This window comes from Garra rufa, chromosome 17, assembly GCF_049309525.1.
Source record: "Garra rufa chromosome 17, GarRuf1.0, whole genome shotgun sequence".
Classification (NCBI taxonomy): domain Eukaryota; kingdom Metazoa; phylum Chordata; class Actinopteri; order Cypriniformes; family Cyprinidae; genus Garra; species Garra rufa.
Window position 1 is genome coordinate 28,866,375 of NC_133377.1, and position 19,704 is coordinate 28,886,078.

Here is a 19,704-nt window from a genome sequence, read left to right on the forward strand (position 1 = left end):
TACTTTGTTGGGGAAATTATGGAAATTAATACCTTGCTGGTTTCGTCTGGCCAGAGGAGAACTGGTCCCCCGACTGAGCCTGGTTTCTCCCAAGGTTTTTTTCTCCATTTCTGTCACCTGTGGAGTTTTGGTTCCTTGCCGCTGTCGCCTCTGGCTTGCTTAGTTGGGGACACTTTCCAGCGATATCGTATACTATTTGAACTGAACTGACGATGATATCACTGAATTCATTGATGAACTGCCTTTAACTGAAAATTGATTATTTACAATAAAGCGTTACTTACACACTATGTTGCTGTTTAAATACTGTGCAGTTGCTTTGACACAATCTGTATTGTTAAAAGCGCTATAAAAATAAAGGTGACTTGACCTTGATTTAGTGTGATGATAAAAACAGAAGATTTCTATTTCAGATAAATGCTGTTCTTCTGAACTTTTTGTTCATCAAAGAAACCTGAAATATAATTTAACATAATATTATTCAACATAATAATATTCAGCATAATAATAATAAATGTTTTTGAGCAGCAACTCAGAATATTAGAATAATTTCTGAAGGATCATGTGACTGGAGTAATGATGCTAAAATTTCAGCTTTGAAATCACTGGAATACATTGCATTTTAAAATCAGAGGTGTCAAGTAACGAAGTACAAATACTTCGTTACCTTACTTAAGTAGAAATTTTGGGTATCTATACTTTACTGGAGTAATTATTTTTCAGCCGACTTTTACTTCTACTCCCTTACATTTTAAAAATAGACTCGTTATTCCTATTTCTTTTTGGCTCAATTGTGTTCATTCATGTCATCGTTCAAAAAAGAAAAAAATCTATCCAGATAAATTGCGCCATCCACATGAATTTGTGAATTTGGTTGTGGTTGGATGAGAAGTATCCCATTCCGACACCCTATTGGTTTGTACGCGATCCATCACACCTCCTGCAAGTGACACAAATCACGTCACACTCCAGCGGTTATGTAATGGCCATCGGGGAGAACCGGGATATTCCCGGTGGGCCGGTGGAGTAGTGGGCCGATCGCCGTAGCGAGGCAGACCTCCCCCATATTAGGCGCTGTTTTAAATGACATTCGAAACTGCAAATAGCCCAAGAGTGTGAAGCGGCGGGATCAGTCACCCGCACAGCGCTGACGAACGTACGCTGCTCTTCCACTTGTAAAGTGATAAACAGCGCAAGTTGCTTGACGCATTCAGATTTAAAACAGAGTTATGTTAGGCAGTTGTGTGATATGAGAACATTAAAGGTTCTGTAGGTTCTGCTGGGCTGCTGAAAACAGCAGCATGATGAGGTAAAGTGGTAAACGCCAATACATAATTACTGTCATTTTTATTACAAATGTTATAGTTTATTATTATGAATTATATAAAAAAACATATAACTATTATAATGTTTTCTTGTGACGGTATCTTACTAATAGGCTACTAGTCAGTTAATAAATGGATTTTAAGCAAAAATTTCTTTCTTTGTAAATGTTAAATTGTAATTTATTTTAATTGGAGAAAAATAATTCCATAAGAGCCTGATTAAGGATAAATATCAGTGCCTTATATAAATAAGGTGTTTACTACACATATTAAAGTTCTTAAAGGGACAGTTCACCCAAAAATAAAAATTGTCATTATATACAACATCATGTAATTTTAATCCTGTATGAACTTCTTCATTCTTTTGTGGAACATAAAGGAAGATACTCTGAGAAATTCAAAAATTTTGTCTTTAGAGTAGAAATCAAGGGTAAATGAATATCTTTGGTTACATTCTACAAAATGTCTTTTGTGTTCTACAAAAGTAAGTAATTTTTACAGAATTTATTAGCAATAAATGTCCTGCATTCTAGCTCAAAATCAGTGCTTTACTGCATGCATTTCTGTGTGACAAAAATGCATTATTCATTGTTGCATTTGAATTCAGTATCTATCATTATTTGATTCTGTCCTGTTTTATACATACATTTACTTCAATTAAAGGCCCTATAACCCAAACAAAACTCACGGGGGAACTTGTGGGCTGGATTTGTCCAAGGCCAAATTTTAACCCCAGTCCAGCCCTGCACTCCAGCAAGGATATAGCCAGTGTCCGGGTCGTTACTCAAAAAAAGATTATTTCTTACAAAATATTATTTCTCCACTACTAGCTTATTTATCAAACGGGTGCTTTCTCTTCATCCTCTGCAAATGAAGCTACAGAAGGTAGTTTGGTACAGGGATGTTTGAATAAATTAGCGTTTGCGATTGACAACGCGATTGACAATGTTGTGATAACACAATACTTATAGTCAGCAACTAGTCATCATATCTCCCGCTTCGTGAAACACGTTAATGCTCAGTAGTACACATTTATGGTTCTTTAATGTATTTGCATTGTAATAAAATGCATTTATTTTCATTGGGCATATATGCGGCTGAAACAGGTAGCCTAGTGCATCCCAAATTTTTCAACATTAACATTTTAATATAACATAGTCACTATGGCCTTTAGAAATGTTTTTTGGGGAGGTGGGGTAGTGCACAATAGGCCCCTGTGGCGCTGCTCAATCTTTTGTCCTTAATGGCATTTTTTTTCCTTACATTACTTTTACTTTTTTACTTTAAGTAGTTTTGAAACCAGTACTTTTATACTTTTACTTGAGTAAAAAGCTTGAGTTGATACTTCAACTTCTACAAAAGTCTTTTTAAATCCTAGTATCTATACTTCTACTTGAGTAATGAATGTGAATACTTTTGACACCACTGTTTAAAATACATTCAGATAGAAAACAGTTATGTTAAATAGTAAAAATATTTCAAAATATTTCATTTGACTGTTTTCTGTTTTTACTGTACTTTGGATCAAATAAATGCAGGCTTCATGAGTCTTCTTTAAAAAACATTACAAATATTACTGTTCAGAAACTTTTGACTGGTAGTGTACATTCATATTATTTTTTACCTAAAATCTTGATGATGATTAAAAACTATTCATGGACATGTTGTCTAATTTAATAGTAATATTTCTGTATTTAACATAGCAAATGAAACTGTTTTTATTGATATGTACACTACTGTTTAAAAGTTTAGGTTCAGTGAGTTTTTTTAAGTAATTAAAAATGAATAAAATACTTCTATTCAACAAAAATTACTTGATTTATCAAAAGTTAAAGTACTTTTGTACATTGTTACAAATATTCTATTTCAAATAAATGGCATTCTTTTGAACTTGTCTCTGAATTGTCGCAATAATATAAAAATATTTAATAAGAATAAATTTAATTAAAAGAATAAATTCACACAAATCTTTTACAAAGTAAAATTTGTCCTTTACTAAAAAGATTCATTTCAAATATTTACTAACCCAAAACTTTTATATGGTAGCATGTTTGTGAGATTGAATATTAATTAGTTAATTAATTAACTAATTAATTAAATTGTTAATATAAATATATAAATATTTCAAGCATATATGGATTTACATAATATATATAGTTTATTTGCTGACATGAAAACGCAAAGTTACTGAACTTTTTTTTTTCAGAAAGTTCTCTGACCAGGACTAATTTTTCATTTTTTTATCAAATATAGAAATGAAAAAATGTCATATAATGGTTTTCGTAATGATGTGAGTTGGTTGTCAAATGCTGTTTTTTCATTACTACTATGTTAATATGTTAATATATTTATTTGTTTTAAAATATATTGATATTGCCATGAAAATAGCAATATATGCTGGTAAGGCAATAAAAACAAGCAAACAAACAAGTTACTGTATTGAAAGCACACTTATATTAATAATATTCTTTTTTTTTAACAACTCAAATATGTCAACCTGTAGGTCTTTATTACTTATGAAAGGGGGTTGATACTTTGCAGTTGTTCAATAAAACTGTGCAGCATTGAAATCTCTTTTTTTTTTCATTTAATAATTTACCTATATATAGTGTGTGTGTTTGTGTATGTGTGTGTGTGTGTGTGTGTGTGTGTGTGTGTGTACCTTGTTTTTGTGACATATCAGGACACAAATTGGTGTAATAACAGGGGTATGACATAGGTATTACAAGGAGAGGGTGACTTATGAGGACATTGCCCATGTCCCCACTTTTCAAAAGGCTTATAAATCATACAGAATACATTTTTTTGAGAATGTAAAGATATGCACAGTCTCCTGTGAGGGCTAGGTTTAGGTGTAGGGTGATAGCAAATATCGTTTGTACAGTATAAAAACCATTACGTCTATGGAATGTCCCCACAATTTACAAAAACAAACGTGTGTGTGTGTGTGTGTGTAGTATCACCCTTTAACTATTTTTTAATATCATGAATGTGTGTGTGTGTGTGTGTGTGTGTGTGTGTACCTGGTATTCATCACGTTGTGGGGACCAAATGTCCCCACAAGGATAGGAATACCAGTAGATTTTGACCTTGTGGGGACATTTCTCAGGTCCCCATGAGGAAACAGGCTTATAAATCATGCACAATGAGTTTTTTTGAGGAAGTAAAAGTGTGCACAATCTCCTGTGAGGGCTAGGTTTAGGTGTAGGGTAGGTGTAGGGCGATAGAAAGTACGGTTTGTACAGTATAAAAACCATTACGCCTATGGAATGTCCCCATAAAACATGTAAACCCAACATGTGTGTGTGTGTGTGTGTGTGTGTGTGTGTGTGTGTGTGTGTGTGTGTGTGTGTGTGTGTGTGTGTGTCTTTATTTACTCATGAAACCTCCCAAGATTGTTTTACTTTCCTTCTCTTCTCTTTCTCTTTCTCTTTTTGTTTCACACACACATTCAGATCTCAGCAATGCAGGTGTAAGATCCTCATTGGTATGCCAATGCAGAAGTAGGGATAGGAGAGCTGTTTCGTAATAATCTCTCTTTAAAGATGTTCGCTTTGTATTCTCATAACAGTGCAGAGTTTAGATGAGATTTAGTCTTCGCACCACACTGAGATTGTACACAAAAGCTGTTTGGAAGTAAAGCCTTTCTAAAACGTTCACATACTGTGCAAGTGACATTTTAGAGAAGAGAAAGATACGGGCCAAGAAAGAGACAAAGAGAGCAAAATTAAGAGCTGATGTCTCGATATGTTTAGCTGAGAGCTGAATCCCTTGATCAGCTCCACGTTGGCACTTTACTTTGCTGCTCTCAGCTTTACTTGAAAATAACCACCACTCACAGCAATTAACTAATGCTTTAAATGCTTGGAAACAAGCCAGTTTGAATTAAGCCTTTGGCAATTATACTTAGTGGCTGAATGAGCAGTTGCGCAACATGTTCATTTACAGCCTCATGGTTAAAAGAAATTTTCAATCTAAAATACTTAAACATTGTTGATTCAAGTCCAAATATTTATAGGTGATGTGGGAGAGTCAAGGACATCTATAGTCAGACAGATTGGAAAACAGTTATTTTAGGTGACATGCCCCTGAATAAACATGAACTGGTTTGTTTAATATTCATGACTTCTTCACACTCAACGCACCACGGACAGCAATGTCTCCGCAGTGAAAACACACTTTGAATTCAGATTTAGAGTTACGGAGCCACTGCAGTTACATTTTATGCATGTTGTGAGAAATATCCATAGTTGTATAAAACAAGGTTGTTGAATTTCTCTTTTCTTTCATGCATAAATGAGCCCCATCTGTTGTGAAGCATGATACAATTGCCTAAACCCATTTATGCTAATTTTGTCATAAAATGTTTCTAGAACGACAGGAAAGAGTATGGAAGGTAGAGTTGTGAGGTACTGTAACTTACAGTAAGTGGGTTATGTTTAATTTCTAATTGCAGTAAACAATGTGTATATGCAGATTTTGATATGGCCATTTATCATTTAAGCACTTTATGAAATCTTTGACAAATACTATGGAAGCCCGTTTCCACCAGTGAATAAAATATAAAAAAGTAATTGTGACTATACAATTCTGTCTTTTTTTTTTTGGAATATAAACTCGAAATTGCAAGAAAAAAACTCATTATTTGTAGTTTATATTTAAACTCACAAATCACAGTTATGAAGTGAGAATTGTGAGATATAAACTTGGGGTCTTTTTCCCCCTCCTTTGTATCTCGTAATTCTGACTTTATATTTCACTGTTCTGACTTTATCTCATGCAAAACTGCAGGTTTATAACCCACAATTCTAAATTTATATCTCCTAATTCAGACTTTAAAACCCAGTTTCGAGTTAAATGCCACAATTCTGACTTTATATCTTGCAATTCTGACTTTATATCTCACAATTCTGACTTTAGAACTCAGTTTCGAGTTTATATGCCACAATTCTGACTGTATATCTCGCAATTGCGAGTTTACAGTATATCATGCAATTCCGAGAAAAAAGTTATAAATTAAGTTATAAAGTCAGAATTGCAAGATATAAAGTTAGAATTGTGGGTTATAAACTCACGATTCTGACTTTTTTCTTACAATTCTGAATTTTGTCGCAATTCTGACATTTTTTCTTAGAATTGTGAGATATAAACTTATTATATCTCGCAATTGCGAGTTTATAGTATATCATGCAATTCCGAGAAAAAAGTCAGCACTGCAAGTTTATATCCCACAATTCTGTTTGTATCTCACAATTCTGACTTTATAACTCAATTTCGAGTTTATATCCTACAGTTCTGACTTTATATCGTGCAATTCTGACTTTATAACTCACAGTTGTGAGTTTATATCATGCAATTCTGAGAAAAAAAATCTGAATTGTGTTTATATCCCACAATTTGACTTTATAACGCGAAATTTTGAGTTTGTATTACCCAATTCAGAGAAAAAAAGTAAAAACTGCAAGTTTGTATCTCACAGTTCTGACTTTATATCTTGCAATTCTGACTTTATAACTCACAGTTGTGAGTTTATATCTTGCAATTCTGAGAAAAAAATTCAGAATTGCGTGTTTATATCCCACAATTTGACTTTATAACTCGGAATTTTGAGTTTATATTACCCAATTCAGAGAAAAAAGTAAAAACTGCAAGTTTGTATCTCACAATTCTGAATTGCGAGTTTGTATCTTTGTATGATATAAACTCACAACTATGAGTTATAAAGTCAGAATTGTGAGATATAAAGTCAGAATTGTTGGATATAAACTAAAAAAAATTGAGTTATAAAGTCAGAATTGCAAGATATAAAGTTTTTCTTTTTTCTTACAATTCTGAATTTTGTCGCAATTCTGACATTTTTTCTTAGAATTGTGAGATATAAACTCACAATTTTGACATTTTATTTTCTTAGAATTGCATGATATAAACTCGCAATTGCGAGATAAAGCCAGAATTGTGGGATATAAACTCGCAATTCCAACTTTTTTCCTGCTATTCTGACTTATTTTCTCGCAATTCTGACACTTTTTTTCACAATTGCATGATATAAACATGCAGTTGTGAGTTATAAAGTCAGAATTGCAAGATATAAAGTCAGAACTGTGGGATATAAACTCGAAATTGAGTTATAAAGTTAGAATTGCAGGATATAAAGTTGTGAGATACAAACTCGCAATTCTGACTTTTTTCCCTCAGAATTGGATGATATCAACTCGCAACTGCGAGTTATAAAGTCAGAATTGTGGGATAGAAACTCGCAATTCTGACTTTTTTCCCCTTGCAATTCAGATTTTTTTTCTCGCAATTCTGACATTTTTTTCAGAACTGCATGATATAAAGTCAGAACTGTGGGAAACTCAAAATTAAGTTATAAAGTCAGAATTGTAAGATACAAACTTGCAGTTTTGACTTTTTTTCTCTGAATTAGGTAATATAAACTCAAAATTGTGAGTTATAAAGTCAGAATTATGGGATATAAACACGCAATTCTGATTTTTTTCTCAGAATTGCATGATATAAATTCACAACTGTGAGTTATAAAGTCAGAATTGCAAGATATAAAGTCAGAACTGTAGGATATAAACTCGAAATTGAGTTATAAAGTCAGAATTGTGAGATACAAACAGAATTGTGGGATATAAACTTGCAGTGCTGACTTTTTTCTCGGAATTGCATGAAATACTGTAAACTCGCAATTGCAAGATATAATAAGTTTATATCTCACAATTCAAAGAAAAAATGTCAGAATTGTGAGAAAATTCAGAATTGTAAGAAAAAAGTCAGAATTGTGAGTTTATAACCCACAATTCTGACTTTATATCTTGCAATTCTGACTTTATAACTCAATTTTGAGTTTATATCCAACAATTCTGACTTTATATCTCACAATTCTGACAAAAAATTTCAGAAATGCGAGAAAAAAGTCAGAATAGCAAGAAAAAAGTCAGAATTGCGAGTTTATATCCCACCATTCTGACTTTATCTTGCAATTCTGACTTTATAACTCAATTTCGAGTTTATATCCAACAATTCTGACTTTATATCTCACAATTCTGACAAAAAATTTCAGAAATGCGAGAAAAAAGTCAGAATAGCAAGAAAAAAGTCAGAATTGTGAGTTTATATCCCACCATTCTGACTTGATCTCGCAATTCTGACTTTATAACTCAATTTCGAGTTTATAACCCACAATTCTGACTTTATAACTCAATTTCGAGTTTATATCCAACAATTCTGACTTTATATCTCACAATTCTGACAAAAAAATTCAGAAATGCGAGAAAAAAGTCAGAATAGCAAGAAAAAAGTCAGAATTGCGAGTTTATATCCCACCATTCTGACTTTATCTCGCAATTCTGACTTTATAACTCAATTTCAAGTTTATATTCAACAATTCTGACTTTTTTCATATTATTCTGACTTTATCTCGCAATTCTGACTTTATAACTCAATTTCGAGTTTATATTCAACAATTCAATTTCTGACTTTATATCTCACAATTCTGACAAAAATTGTCAGAAATGCGAGAAAAAAGTCAGAATAGTACGAAAAAAAATCAGAAGTTTATATCCCACAATTCTGACTTTATCTCACAATTCTAACTTTATAACTCACAATTGCAAGTTTATATCATGCAATTCTGAGAAAAAATGTCAGAATTTTGAGGAAAAGTCACAATACCTTTTTTTTTTTTTTAAATCAGTGGTGGAAACTAACGTCCTTACAAATGTTGATGTAACTGGCCCAGGAACAAAAAAAAAAAAGTGTAATAATACTTATAATTTAAAACCTAGTTAGAAAAACTGCATATGTTGTTTTTGAACTGGGAATTAAATGTAAAGTTCTGTTTTACTTACTCATTGTTCATATAATTAAAGATACATATTCACAATAATAGCATTGTTATTAAAGTCAATTAATAATATATTCTAAAAAAAAATTTGAATATTTTACAAAATAACGTTTCATTTTAGGAGCCTATTTTTAAATAATAATTTTGTGTGTGTGTGTGTGTGTGTGTCTGAAGCCTAGGGTAAAATAAATACACTCGCATCTCTTCATCCATATTTTGGGGATGTTTCCGAACTTTATACTGCGGAGCAGGTGTGAGTTTTGCATGCTGAGTTATTGCTGGTTCTCGCTTCTTCAGCTGAAAAGTCAACCACAGGATCTCTGTATTAATATTTTAAATGGCCTTCAAATTTTGATTACCACCCGCTTATGTCTCTGCATCAATGATTCATTAACAGCACTGCTACAGTGTGCTGTCTTCCTGCCACTTCTGCCGCACACCCACATTCACAATGACACATATACACACACACGCTCCAGCATATCGACGACAGTGTTAAATCTTTAAATCAACAACATGACACAAGGTATTAAAATTGAAGAAGTGTTATGATAACAAGAAGACCTGCTGCAATTCGTCTTTACATTTGTATGACTTAAGTGCTTTCACAATCCTTTATTACTTCTTGAAACATTAGACTCCTCAGCTTGTTCCAGATTCAGCACTAGACTAGATAAAAGATCTTCATAATGAACTGTGACATTTCAGTCTCACTGTAGCAAGAAAAGCTGATGCTGTTTTCATTTTGCCTGCACTTGTGGCGTTATTAATTATTTCAGTGCTTGGTGTTTGGACACAGTGTGTACTTTGTGTGCGTTTTTACTGTACGTACAATCTATCATTTCTGAGACACTGCTGTTGTTGCTTCTTGAAGCAACTCTAGAATTAAAACAAATGTTTGAGTATGAGTTGTGGAAGTTAAAGGGATAGTTCAACCAAAAATGATAATTCTGTCATCAGTTACTCACCCTCATGTCTTTTCAAACCAGTATCAATTTATTTTTTCTGTTGAACACAAAAGAAGATATTATGAAGAATGTGGCTAACCAAACAGTTGACGGTAGCTATTTACTTCCATAGTATTTTTGTCCATTCTATGGAAGGCAGTGGCTTCTAGGGATGTAACAATTGGGGTGGAGTTTATATGAATGCATCTCTGAGGGGAACTGACTGTCTTTAGCAAATTTTAGATGTTTTTTTTTTTCTTTTCATCTTGTCTCTGTATAATGGGTATTGATATAGTAGCCTATTTACAAGCAGCGGTAACCAGGGAAATGCTGTATTGCTGCTGTTCCATAAGCGCCACCTGCTGTCAGAGAGTGAATTTGCGCCTCATTCAGCTTTTCTGCTGTTTTTGTTTCATTCAGATATGTTTTATGTAGTATAGTTTTACAAAACTAAACTCAGACCATTCTGTTTTTGCTTCAAATTTAGAAATACGATCTAATTTAAATCAACATCTTTGTTTATGTCGTGATTTAAAACGCAGTGGTAGCCTCTCCTTTTAAATGGATAGATCACAGGCAAAACCTTAGTTTATATAAAGAGATTTCTTTTATTTGAATTCTTTATTGTTTTTTTATTTGATTTGAGATTTGTTTTACAATTTCAGATTACTTTTGCTATTTGACATACACTACCAATTAAGTAAGATTTTTAATGTTTTTTTTTTAAATCTCTTCTGCTCACTAAGCATGCATTTATTTGATTCAAAATACAGCAAAAACAGTAAAAATTTGCAATATTTTTTACTATTTAAAAAAGTTCTATTTAAATATATTTTTTAAATGTTATTTATTCCTGTGATTTCAAAGCTGAATTTTTAGCAACATTACTCCAGTCTTCAGCGTCACATGATCCTTCTAATTCTAATATTCTGATTTGCTGCTCAAAAACATTTATTATTATTATTATTATGTTGAAAACAACTGAGTAGAATTTTTTCAGGTTTGATAAATAGAATGTTTAAACAGCATTTATCTGAAATAGAAATTTTGTAACAATAATTGTCTGTATCATCACTTTTGATCATTTAAAGCATCCTCGCTAAATAAAAGTATTAATTTCAATAATTTCTTTCCCCCCCAAAAAATAAATTATACTGACTCCAAGCTTTCGAATGGTATAGTTTCAGATAAGTGCTGATTATTGGATCTTTCTATTCATCAAAGTTTAAAATTTTGATAATAATAATAATAATAATAATAAAATGTTTCTTGAACAGCAAATCAGCGTATTAGAATTATTTCTGAAGGATCATGTGACACTAAAGATAGAAGTAATGATACTGAAAATGTAGCTTTGATCACAGGAACAAATTACATTTTAAGATATATTCAAATAGAAAGCAGTTATTTTAAAAAGTAAAAATATTTCACAATATTACTACTTTTGCTGTATTTTGGATCAAATAAATGCAGGCTTGGTGAAAAGAAGAGACTCTTTAAAAAACATTAAAAATATTACTGTTCAAAAACTTTTGACTGGTTGAAATTTCAATTTCACAAAGAATGTGCAGCATTTTGTTCAAGCAACAATAAAAGGACACCTTTTCACTATATTTTCCACTTATAATTTGTCTTAAATCTCATTTTGTAAAATCATGAATCGTATTGCATCATGAATAGTTAAAAATAGAAAAACAAACGTAATTCGATGTTTGAACAAAACAAGTCCTAATTTTTTAATGCAATTTTGCAGTTTAATTTTTGAAGGTGCATCATAAGCACAATTATTGCTGTTTTTGTTTCTGAGTGTATGTGTGTGTGTGCATGAGACAATGTTACCTTCAGTACTGCTATAGAAAAGTACTTAGCACAGGATATTTATCGCAGTTCTTTAGGGACTAGTCTCACACCCTCATGCACGAAGCTAGAATTATTCACAGATTTATTTACAGCATTAAGCATGTGGCTCAGCATATTAAAAATGTAGAAGAACAGTTCAGTGTGTCAAATAGCAGTTATGTTTGAATTTATTCAACTGTATGATAAACATATGATGTATATTGTCAGTTCTGTGTGATTAGCTTTTTTATATATATATATAAATATATATATTTTTTGTTGTAGTGTACAGTATGGGACTGGGATTCAAATGGCAAACACGACTTCATAGGAGAATTTCAAACCACCTTCAAGGATATGAAGGCAGCCATGGATGGAAAGCAGGTATAAACATACATACAGTCAGAAAAACAGACATTTCATTATTCGTTAATAGCATTATCCCCATTGCATTAGCAAGGAAACTCTAAGATTCAAGAATCCTGGGGAAAAAGGGTGGCAAAGACATTATAACATTTTTGAAGCACTGAATATACCCTGAAGCTCATGGAACTGAGTAAGAGCAATAGCATGCATACTTCATAACTCCAGCTTATGGACATGTGGAAAGAAGAAAGCCTTCATTAATAAAAACTCACATCACATCTCGACTGGAGCTTGCCTATGGCGATGTGAACGGCTGTGGAAATTCAAAGAAGATTCTGTGGTCTGATGAGGCCAAAATTTAACCTTTGAGTCTCAATTCCAAGCACATGAAACCTTTGTAAAATTTTCGCCATTCACAAATCCAATCCTGATGAGTCTTCAAGGGTTGTTAGATAATAATGATACAGAAGTACAATTATAGTCTTCTACATTCCAGCTCCTCATGTAGATTCCCTGAATCTCTTTATTTTCTGGCGAGAGCCTCAGGTCTGTTATGCAGCGGAAACTCAGTCAGTGTGAAAGCTCAACGTGAGCCTGCTCTTACAGTTACGCTGTGTTTTCTCTTGCAGGCGGTGTGAAACAAGCCTAACACTTACTTTGTTATCTTTTTTCTCACTCTCTCAGTTTTCTCTCATCTTCCATTCTCTACTCATCCTGCCTGTGTCATAACTGACACTGAATTCATCCTGTCATCTTTCTGTCTGTTTGCCTCTCTCGCTGTGTTTCTTTTGAGCTTTTTTTGTCCTTGATTTTATGGAGAATTCTGATCTATTGTCACCATGGACACATGTTACCTGCAGGGAAAAAGATAATAATTAGAGGTGCTGTGTGGAGTAGGAGGGAAAGGACACAGCAAGGAAAAACTGAGAAAAAGTGATAGAAGAATAAAGGAAAAGCAAGAGCGTATGCGAGAGAGAGAGTGATGTGTATTTGTGCTGTGTCAGATGACTGCAGTGGCTTGTTTTGACAGTTTAGAGCACTATAGTGATGAACTGGGTGACTGAGTCACCATGATGTCTCCTGTTAAATGTCCTCTGAAGTGCTTTAAAAGCATTATTCTATGTGTTGACATAATTTAAACTGAAACAGAAAGACAGGGCGGGACATATCAAGCAGCCACACCCCTTTTTTAAATAGCCAATAGCATTTAATTTATCACAGCTTGGGCCAGAGCTGTTGAATTTGGTAAAGCCTCATCCATACTGCAATAAAATATTGCAACCTGTATAGAATTCAAATGTGTCTGATACGTTTTGTGGTCTGTGCCGACTCGCACTTTGTGTCTCTCTGGACTGGAGCAAACTGTGTGCACACAGCACAAAACCAGACTACTTTCACTCCAGTGGAAAGCATATTTACGCTGTCTGAATTGTTCCTTATCCCCTATATAGTGCACTATGTGCCATTCACCATACAGAAAATACTAGTTCTACCAGAGAGACTCTGAGACGATAGAAATTTGAACATTTATTTGAATGAATGAATAAGACAGAAGGGTTAATGGTTTCTTTTGGCGTGGGCTCCATCCTTAATCCGTGACTGAGGTAGACTGCATTTCCTGCCTGAAGATGAAGGCAGGGGAGAGCCTTCCCCCACGTGGTATGGATGGTAGCCAACCTGGTGGTGGTGGGGAGGATGGAGGGGAACTTCGGGTACGACACCTAGGGGCAGCAGGATGGAAGAGTAAGTTTTGGTCTTTTATTCAAGGCGTCAAGCTGCTATTGGTTGTCGAGATAATCATGAATTAGAGTCATCCTGGTAGAACTTTACGCTAAAGCTTTCATTTCTACCAGAGAGACTCTGAGACGATAGAAATTTGAACATTTATTTGAATGAATGAATAAGACAGAAGGGTTAATGGTTTCTTTTGGCGTGGGCTCCATCCTTAATCCGTGACTGAGGTAGACTGCATTTCCTGCCTGAAGATGAAGGCAGGGGAGAGCCTTCCCCCAAAGAAATAGAGCCCGAAGTACGAGTGATAATGGAAAGGTTAAGATTGCGTGAAAGGGGAAGCCTTGTAATTTAAATTAAGAAGCCACGGTTGGCTTCTAATAATAGCCACGATAGGCTATGCAGGGATGTCTTTAAGGGGAGGAAGGCAATCTGCGACGGGTTAAAAGCCACGATTGGCTTATTTTAAAGATCTGATTCATTAAACAATATTGATAATAATTAGTATTGATATAGTTCTTATTAGTAAAAGTAAGATGGGCACGATTGACTTTGCTATCTGAAGCCACGATAGGCTCTCACGGTTAAGCCACGACTGGCCGTTCGAGCAAGTTCCGAACTTTTAAAGCCACGACTGGCCGTATAGCCTCGATTGGCTTGATGTGAGGGACCACGTTAGGTCTTGGGAAAAAAGCGAGCCACGATAGGCAATGAGTGTAAGCCGGGACGGGCGTCGAGCCTCGGTATTGAAGGTTTATCGTGGATAATATAATAATCCAAAGGCATATTGTAGAGTGTGTTATTGATAATAAGAGCTAATAATTAAGACGATGGTAAAAGCCACGACTGACCTTCGGTTAATGCCACGACTGGCCGTTTAAGCCGCGCAGGCTTGAGTTAGGACCATGCTAGGTCGAATAAATTAGTAAAGATAAACATAAAGGAGCGGACGGCTTCGAGCCGTTATTGCCACTGGCGTTATATTGGAGGCATATCGTGCATAATATAATAATCCAATGACATATAGTAAGAGTGAGTATATAAGAGCTAATAATAAAAGCCACGACTGACTTTCGGTGAATAACGAAGCCACGACTGGCTTTCGGTGATTAGCGCCCAATATTGATGCCACGACTGGCCGTATAGCCACGATTGGCTTGATGTGAGGGACCACGTTAGGTCTTGAGAAAAAAAAAGCGAGCCACGATAGGCAATGAGTGTATGTCGGGACGGGCGTCGAGCCTCGGTATTGAAGGTTTATCGTGCATAATATAATAATCCAATGACATATTGTAAGAGTGAGTTATTGATAATAAAGCTAATAATAATGAAGACGATTGTAAAAGCCACGACTGGCTTTCGGTAAATGCCACGACTGCCGTTTAAGCCGCGCAGGCTTGAGGAAGGACCATGCTAGGTCGAATAAATTAGTAAAGATAAACATAAAGGAGCGAACGGCTTCGAGTCGTTATTGCCGCTGACGTTAGGTTGCTGATTATAGTGTAGGCTTAGTCTATGAGATTACGAACGTTAGTATAATAAAGAAAATGCAAAGACGTCATATTAGTTGTAGGCTATAACGACGACGATAAGTAAAAGCATGATTGACTTTTGGTAACTTAACCACCATAAGTAACATGAACAATTCGACGTAAAACCACCACCAGTAGCTAGCGAATTCAACGTACCTTGATGATGTGAGAGACTGCTGTGCATTCAGGACCTTATGAAATTCTGATCTGATATACGTTTCGTATGCCGAAGAAGACCATCTTCCGAGCTGTTTGATGGTAGACTCTGGAACCCCTCGTTCAGCTGTCGTAGTGGCAGCGCCGATGCGGAAAGGGTTGCTAGTATAAATATCGGGTGAAGGACCGGCGGCTGTCAAGGTGGTTGACGAATGAATTCTAAACCACCGTTTAGTAATAGGTAACCCACTTAAGAGAAGAAAAGAGGTGACATACCAGAAGTGCGCAGCCGTATTTTGAGAAAGTTGAGCATAGAAGCGAAAGGGCATAGAGCCAAATTTATTTTGAAATTGAAATTGTTACACCAGACCCGGGGAATCTGATTTTGAGAGTTTAATCAGCAGTGAAAAGTTATTCGGTGAAAAGTGTAAGTCTTGAAATAAATCTTTTGTTGGATCGAAACGATTACTATCGGAAGTAAACTCACCAATGCGCGAGAAACCAAAGAATGCAGTTTAAAACGTAGCTTCGAGCAGAGCGTTGGAATAGTTGTCAAGTAAGCCGTTACAAAGTTTTGAGACTAAGGTCTGAAGTATGCGGTGTGTGATAGGCTGACGTTTAGCTTTGAACACGGATTTTGACATACCCTGGAGAAGTAATCGAATGAAAGGGGACAAAAATAAGCTGGGGCAATTAGGGATATTAAACCTTGCGTGGAATAGAACACCAGCCGGAATTTTACATATAGTTGAAATATTAAGTTGGCATGATTAAAAACAGTACGTGAGGAAAGCACACACGGTCGAAATTAAAATGGGAAGTAACGGAATTTGATAGGTGAAGCAAAACATGATGGACCAAGCAGAGTTGTATGCTTTGAGAGTTGACAGTGCTACGCCTTTGCGATGTACGATTTGGCAGAAAAAGGTTGTTAAAATCCAAAGGCCTGTTTAATTCAAGAGAATTTGTTGCAGCGTGGGCACGGCGTCGGATCCTTGTTGGCCGCTGGGTTAAGTCGTCGGAATACCTGCAAACGAGAGCGAGAGAGAGCGTCAGCTTAGACATTAAAACGACCTGGAATGTGTTCGGCTTTGATGATAAAATTGTGCGTCATGGATTGCCAAGTTAGACGTCTTAAAATAGACATGATAGCCGGGCAAAGCTAACGACCTTTGTTAATGATGTGAACAGTGGCTTCGTTGTCGCAAAACAAGGTAGTACGTTTCCGTAACCGGGCTGAGCCCCAGAGAACGCTAGCAACCGCGAAAGGGTAGATTTCATAGAGAGCGGACAAGGTGGATTTTGAATGAAATAGACAAATCGTGAGGCCACTTTTCTGCGAACCACTGCCCTTGGAAGAATCCCCAAAAATCAATAGAAGTGGTTGCTTCGGTATATAATTCGGAGCGTTGGATGATTCGGAAACGTCGTTATAGAAGGAAATGCCATTCCAGTTGTTTATGTAGCACTCCTGAGAAGGAGAATATAATGAGCAACACAACAGTCATGCGATGCTTGTTCACCGTCTTTATGTGAATGAAACAGATCCAACAATCAAACACACAAATCCGCACAACCTCAGAAAATGACAGTCTTGATACCAACTCAAATTACATGTGAAAAATACCCATGTCACACATATGTGTATAACAGCACATGTATACTCCCAATAAACCTATGATCTGTAACTTCAGGTGCTTAACTTAAGAATATACAGTAACACAGCGTATAAACAACGCCATGTTCACTCGGTACGAACACGCTAACGTGCTAATCACATGCATTAGAACACCTAGACGCATATAACACGGTAGCACAGATATAACACGTTCACATACGTTGCCAACGACTCATATAATGAACATTCAGTGCTTAGTAAACCGATAACCCTTTTCTTTTAACATTAATCATACCTGAGAAGGAGAATATAATGAGCAACACAACAGTCATGCGATGCTTGTTCACCGTCTTTATGTGAATGAAACAGATCGCGTGAGCTGATAGGTGATCTCGTAGTCACATGGTGACGTGCCGTGTCGGCGTACACGGTGACGTACTGGCGTACAACCAATTACAGCGCAAATAGTCACGCATTCCCACACTACATCTCCTTCCAAAACAATAACGATGATAAAGATATAATTAATATATTACAGGGTACCACATTTAGAAGAGACCAAAACCTAAGGTCTGAAAAACAACCGTCATCTAGGAGAAGCGAGTCGCTTAAATTTGCAACTGAATGAGCCAAATGCAGCATGCGAGATATGAAAGAACGACCTTGTTGAGACTGCCGAGAAGAGAAAGCAAGTCACGTTTGGAAGTTAAGCGAGACATGAGGAACGATTCCATAACAGACCTGATTCGGACAAATTTTTTGGTGTGGAAGAGAAGCTTGCATCTTAATAGTATCCAGAATTATGCGAGAAATTCGAGACGTATGACGGGACCGATTGTTTTTTTCTTCTGACGAAGGAACACCTACTGTAAGTCGCAAAAGACTTGTTTAGAGTATCGGGCACGAAGCTTCAGAAGGAGGAAGGTCGATTAGCAGAAAATCATCAAGCAAATGTAACGCGAAAGGCAGCTTGCAAATATTTAAAATAAGAACAAACAGATTCATTAAAGTTATTGCACAGAGGTATACCATTGAATTCATAATTGGACGGCCTTATATGGCGAGCGCGGGGTATGCGGGATCAGCACCATGGAGAGCGCCCGGAGCACGGCAAGCGTGAACTTTTTAGGGCAGAGAGAGAAGCGGAGTGCCCGTGGGAGCTACAAACAGCTCGAGTCAGAGTTTTTTGGCCTCCGAAAAGGCGAATAAGCAGGTCAGAGTCAACCAACGAAGGCAACAGGAGAAGCAGATTTTGCTGAAAAAGACTTGTGAGACTCGTAAAATAAGGTCCCGCCATATCTTAGATTAAAGTCTGCCATCATGGCTAGATAAAGTTCTAATTCCTCTCTGCGATTGGGGAAAACTAAAAGCAATGACGAATTCGGTAAAAGGCAGGTTTCGTTGTAGCCTGGGATCTGAAGTTAAGTAAGACTGCCACGTCGCCACAGTCAATCGTCTGCCTGTCAATCACGGGTCGTGGTAACAGCAGTGCGGCAGGTTAATGTCTTTACCTGAGATGATGTCATATCTTATTTTGGGAGACACTGAAGCCGCAGCGGGTGGAACGAATGGTCTACCGAAAACCTGGGCCTTCAGAGCCGTGAGAGAGTGAACGCTGCAGGAGGAAATGACGTAGCGGCGTTTTGTAGCGGAGTCTGAACTGGAGATGTTGCGAAAGTCGACGTGGCAGGAAAAGTGGAGAGTGCAGCAGAGGAAATTGAATCGATAACTGAAAGGGAGACTGAGACGGAGGCGGAAAACGTCGCGGGAATATATGGTTCGGGTGCGCGCGAAGCGAAGGCTGACTGGAAGAAGCCCAGACTAGTTTCGAAACATTTGACGGTTTCGGTGAGCTGGAGAAAAGCGGATGATGAAGCCGGAAGGCTACCCAGCGTGTAGGAAGCAAGGAGGATGAGGTCATCGTGGGTCAAGTCGTTGCTGACGAGGATGCCGGAATCCAGTAAGGTGGCCGCGATATTCTCGGGAGGCCACTGGACCCAGGGAGATTCCTTAGAATGCGCATACTCCGGTGCAGGGAGGCGGGCGAAAAGAGGAACGGAGTCTTCGTCAGAGATTGCAAGATCAACGAGCGGTTTTTGAAACATCTTGAGCTGCTAGAGGAATCGACCAGACGGAACTTCGGGTACGACACCTAGGGGCAGCAGGATGGAAGAGTAAGTTTTGGTCTTTTATTCAAGGCGTCAAGCTGCTATTGGTTGTCGAGATAATCATGAATTAGAGTCATCCTGGTAGAACTTTACGCTAAAGCTTTCATTTCTGTGAACAAGTTATTGATTTCAGCCGCGGCTTCAGCATGTATTTATAGTGTAGTGGGCGG

The 19,704-nt window shown here is 36.4% G+C and overlaps 1 protein-coding gene and 1 long non-coding RNA gene across 3 annotated transcripts in view; one reads left to right on the forward strand and one right to left on the reverse strand.

The window, feature by feature from the left end:
* cpne4b (copine IVb) overlaps positions 1–19,704 on the forward strand; it is a 52,302-nt gene that overhangs the window by 14,011 nt on the left and 18,587 nt on the right. For both annotated transcript variants that reach the window (XM_073822533.1, XM_073822534.1), the window contains exon 8: positions 12,249–12,347. In XM_073822533.1, coding sequence (XP_073678634.1) covers positions 12,249–12,347 — 99 coding nt within the window. The remainder of the gene's footprint in view (positions 1–12,248; positions 12,348–19,704) is intronic.
* On the reverse strand, positions 13,844–19,549 carry LOC141290368 (uncharacterized). Its single transcript, XR_012340112.1, has 3 exons — positions 17,662–19,549; positions 15,749–16,775; positions 13,844–14,050 (listed from the first exon to the last, which is right to left on the reverse strand). It is a non-coding gene; the product is annotated as an uncharacterized lncRNA (long non-coding RNA).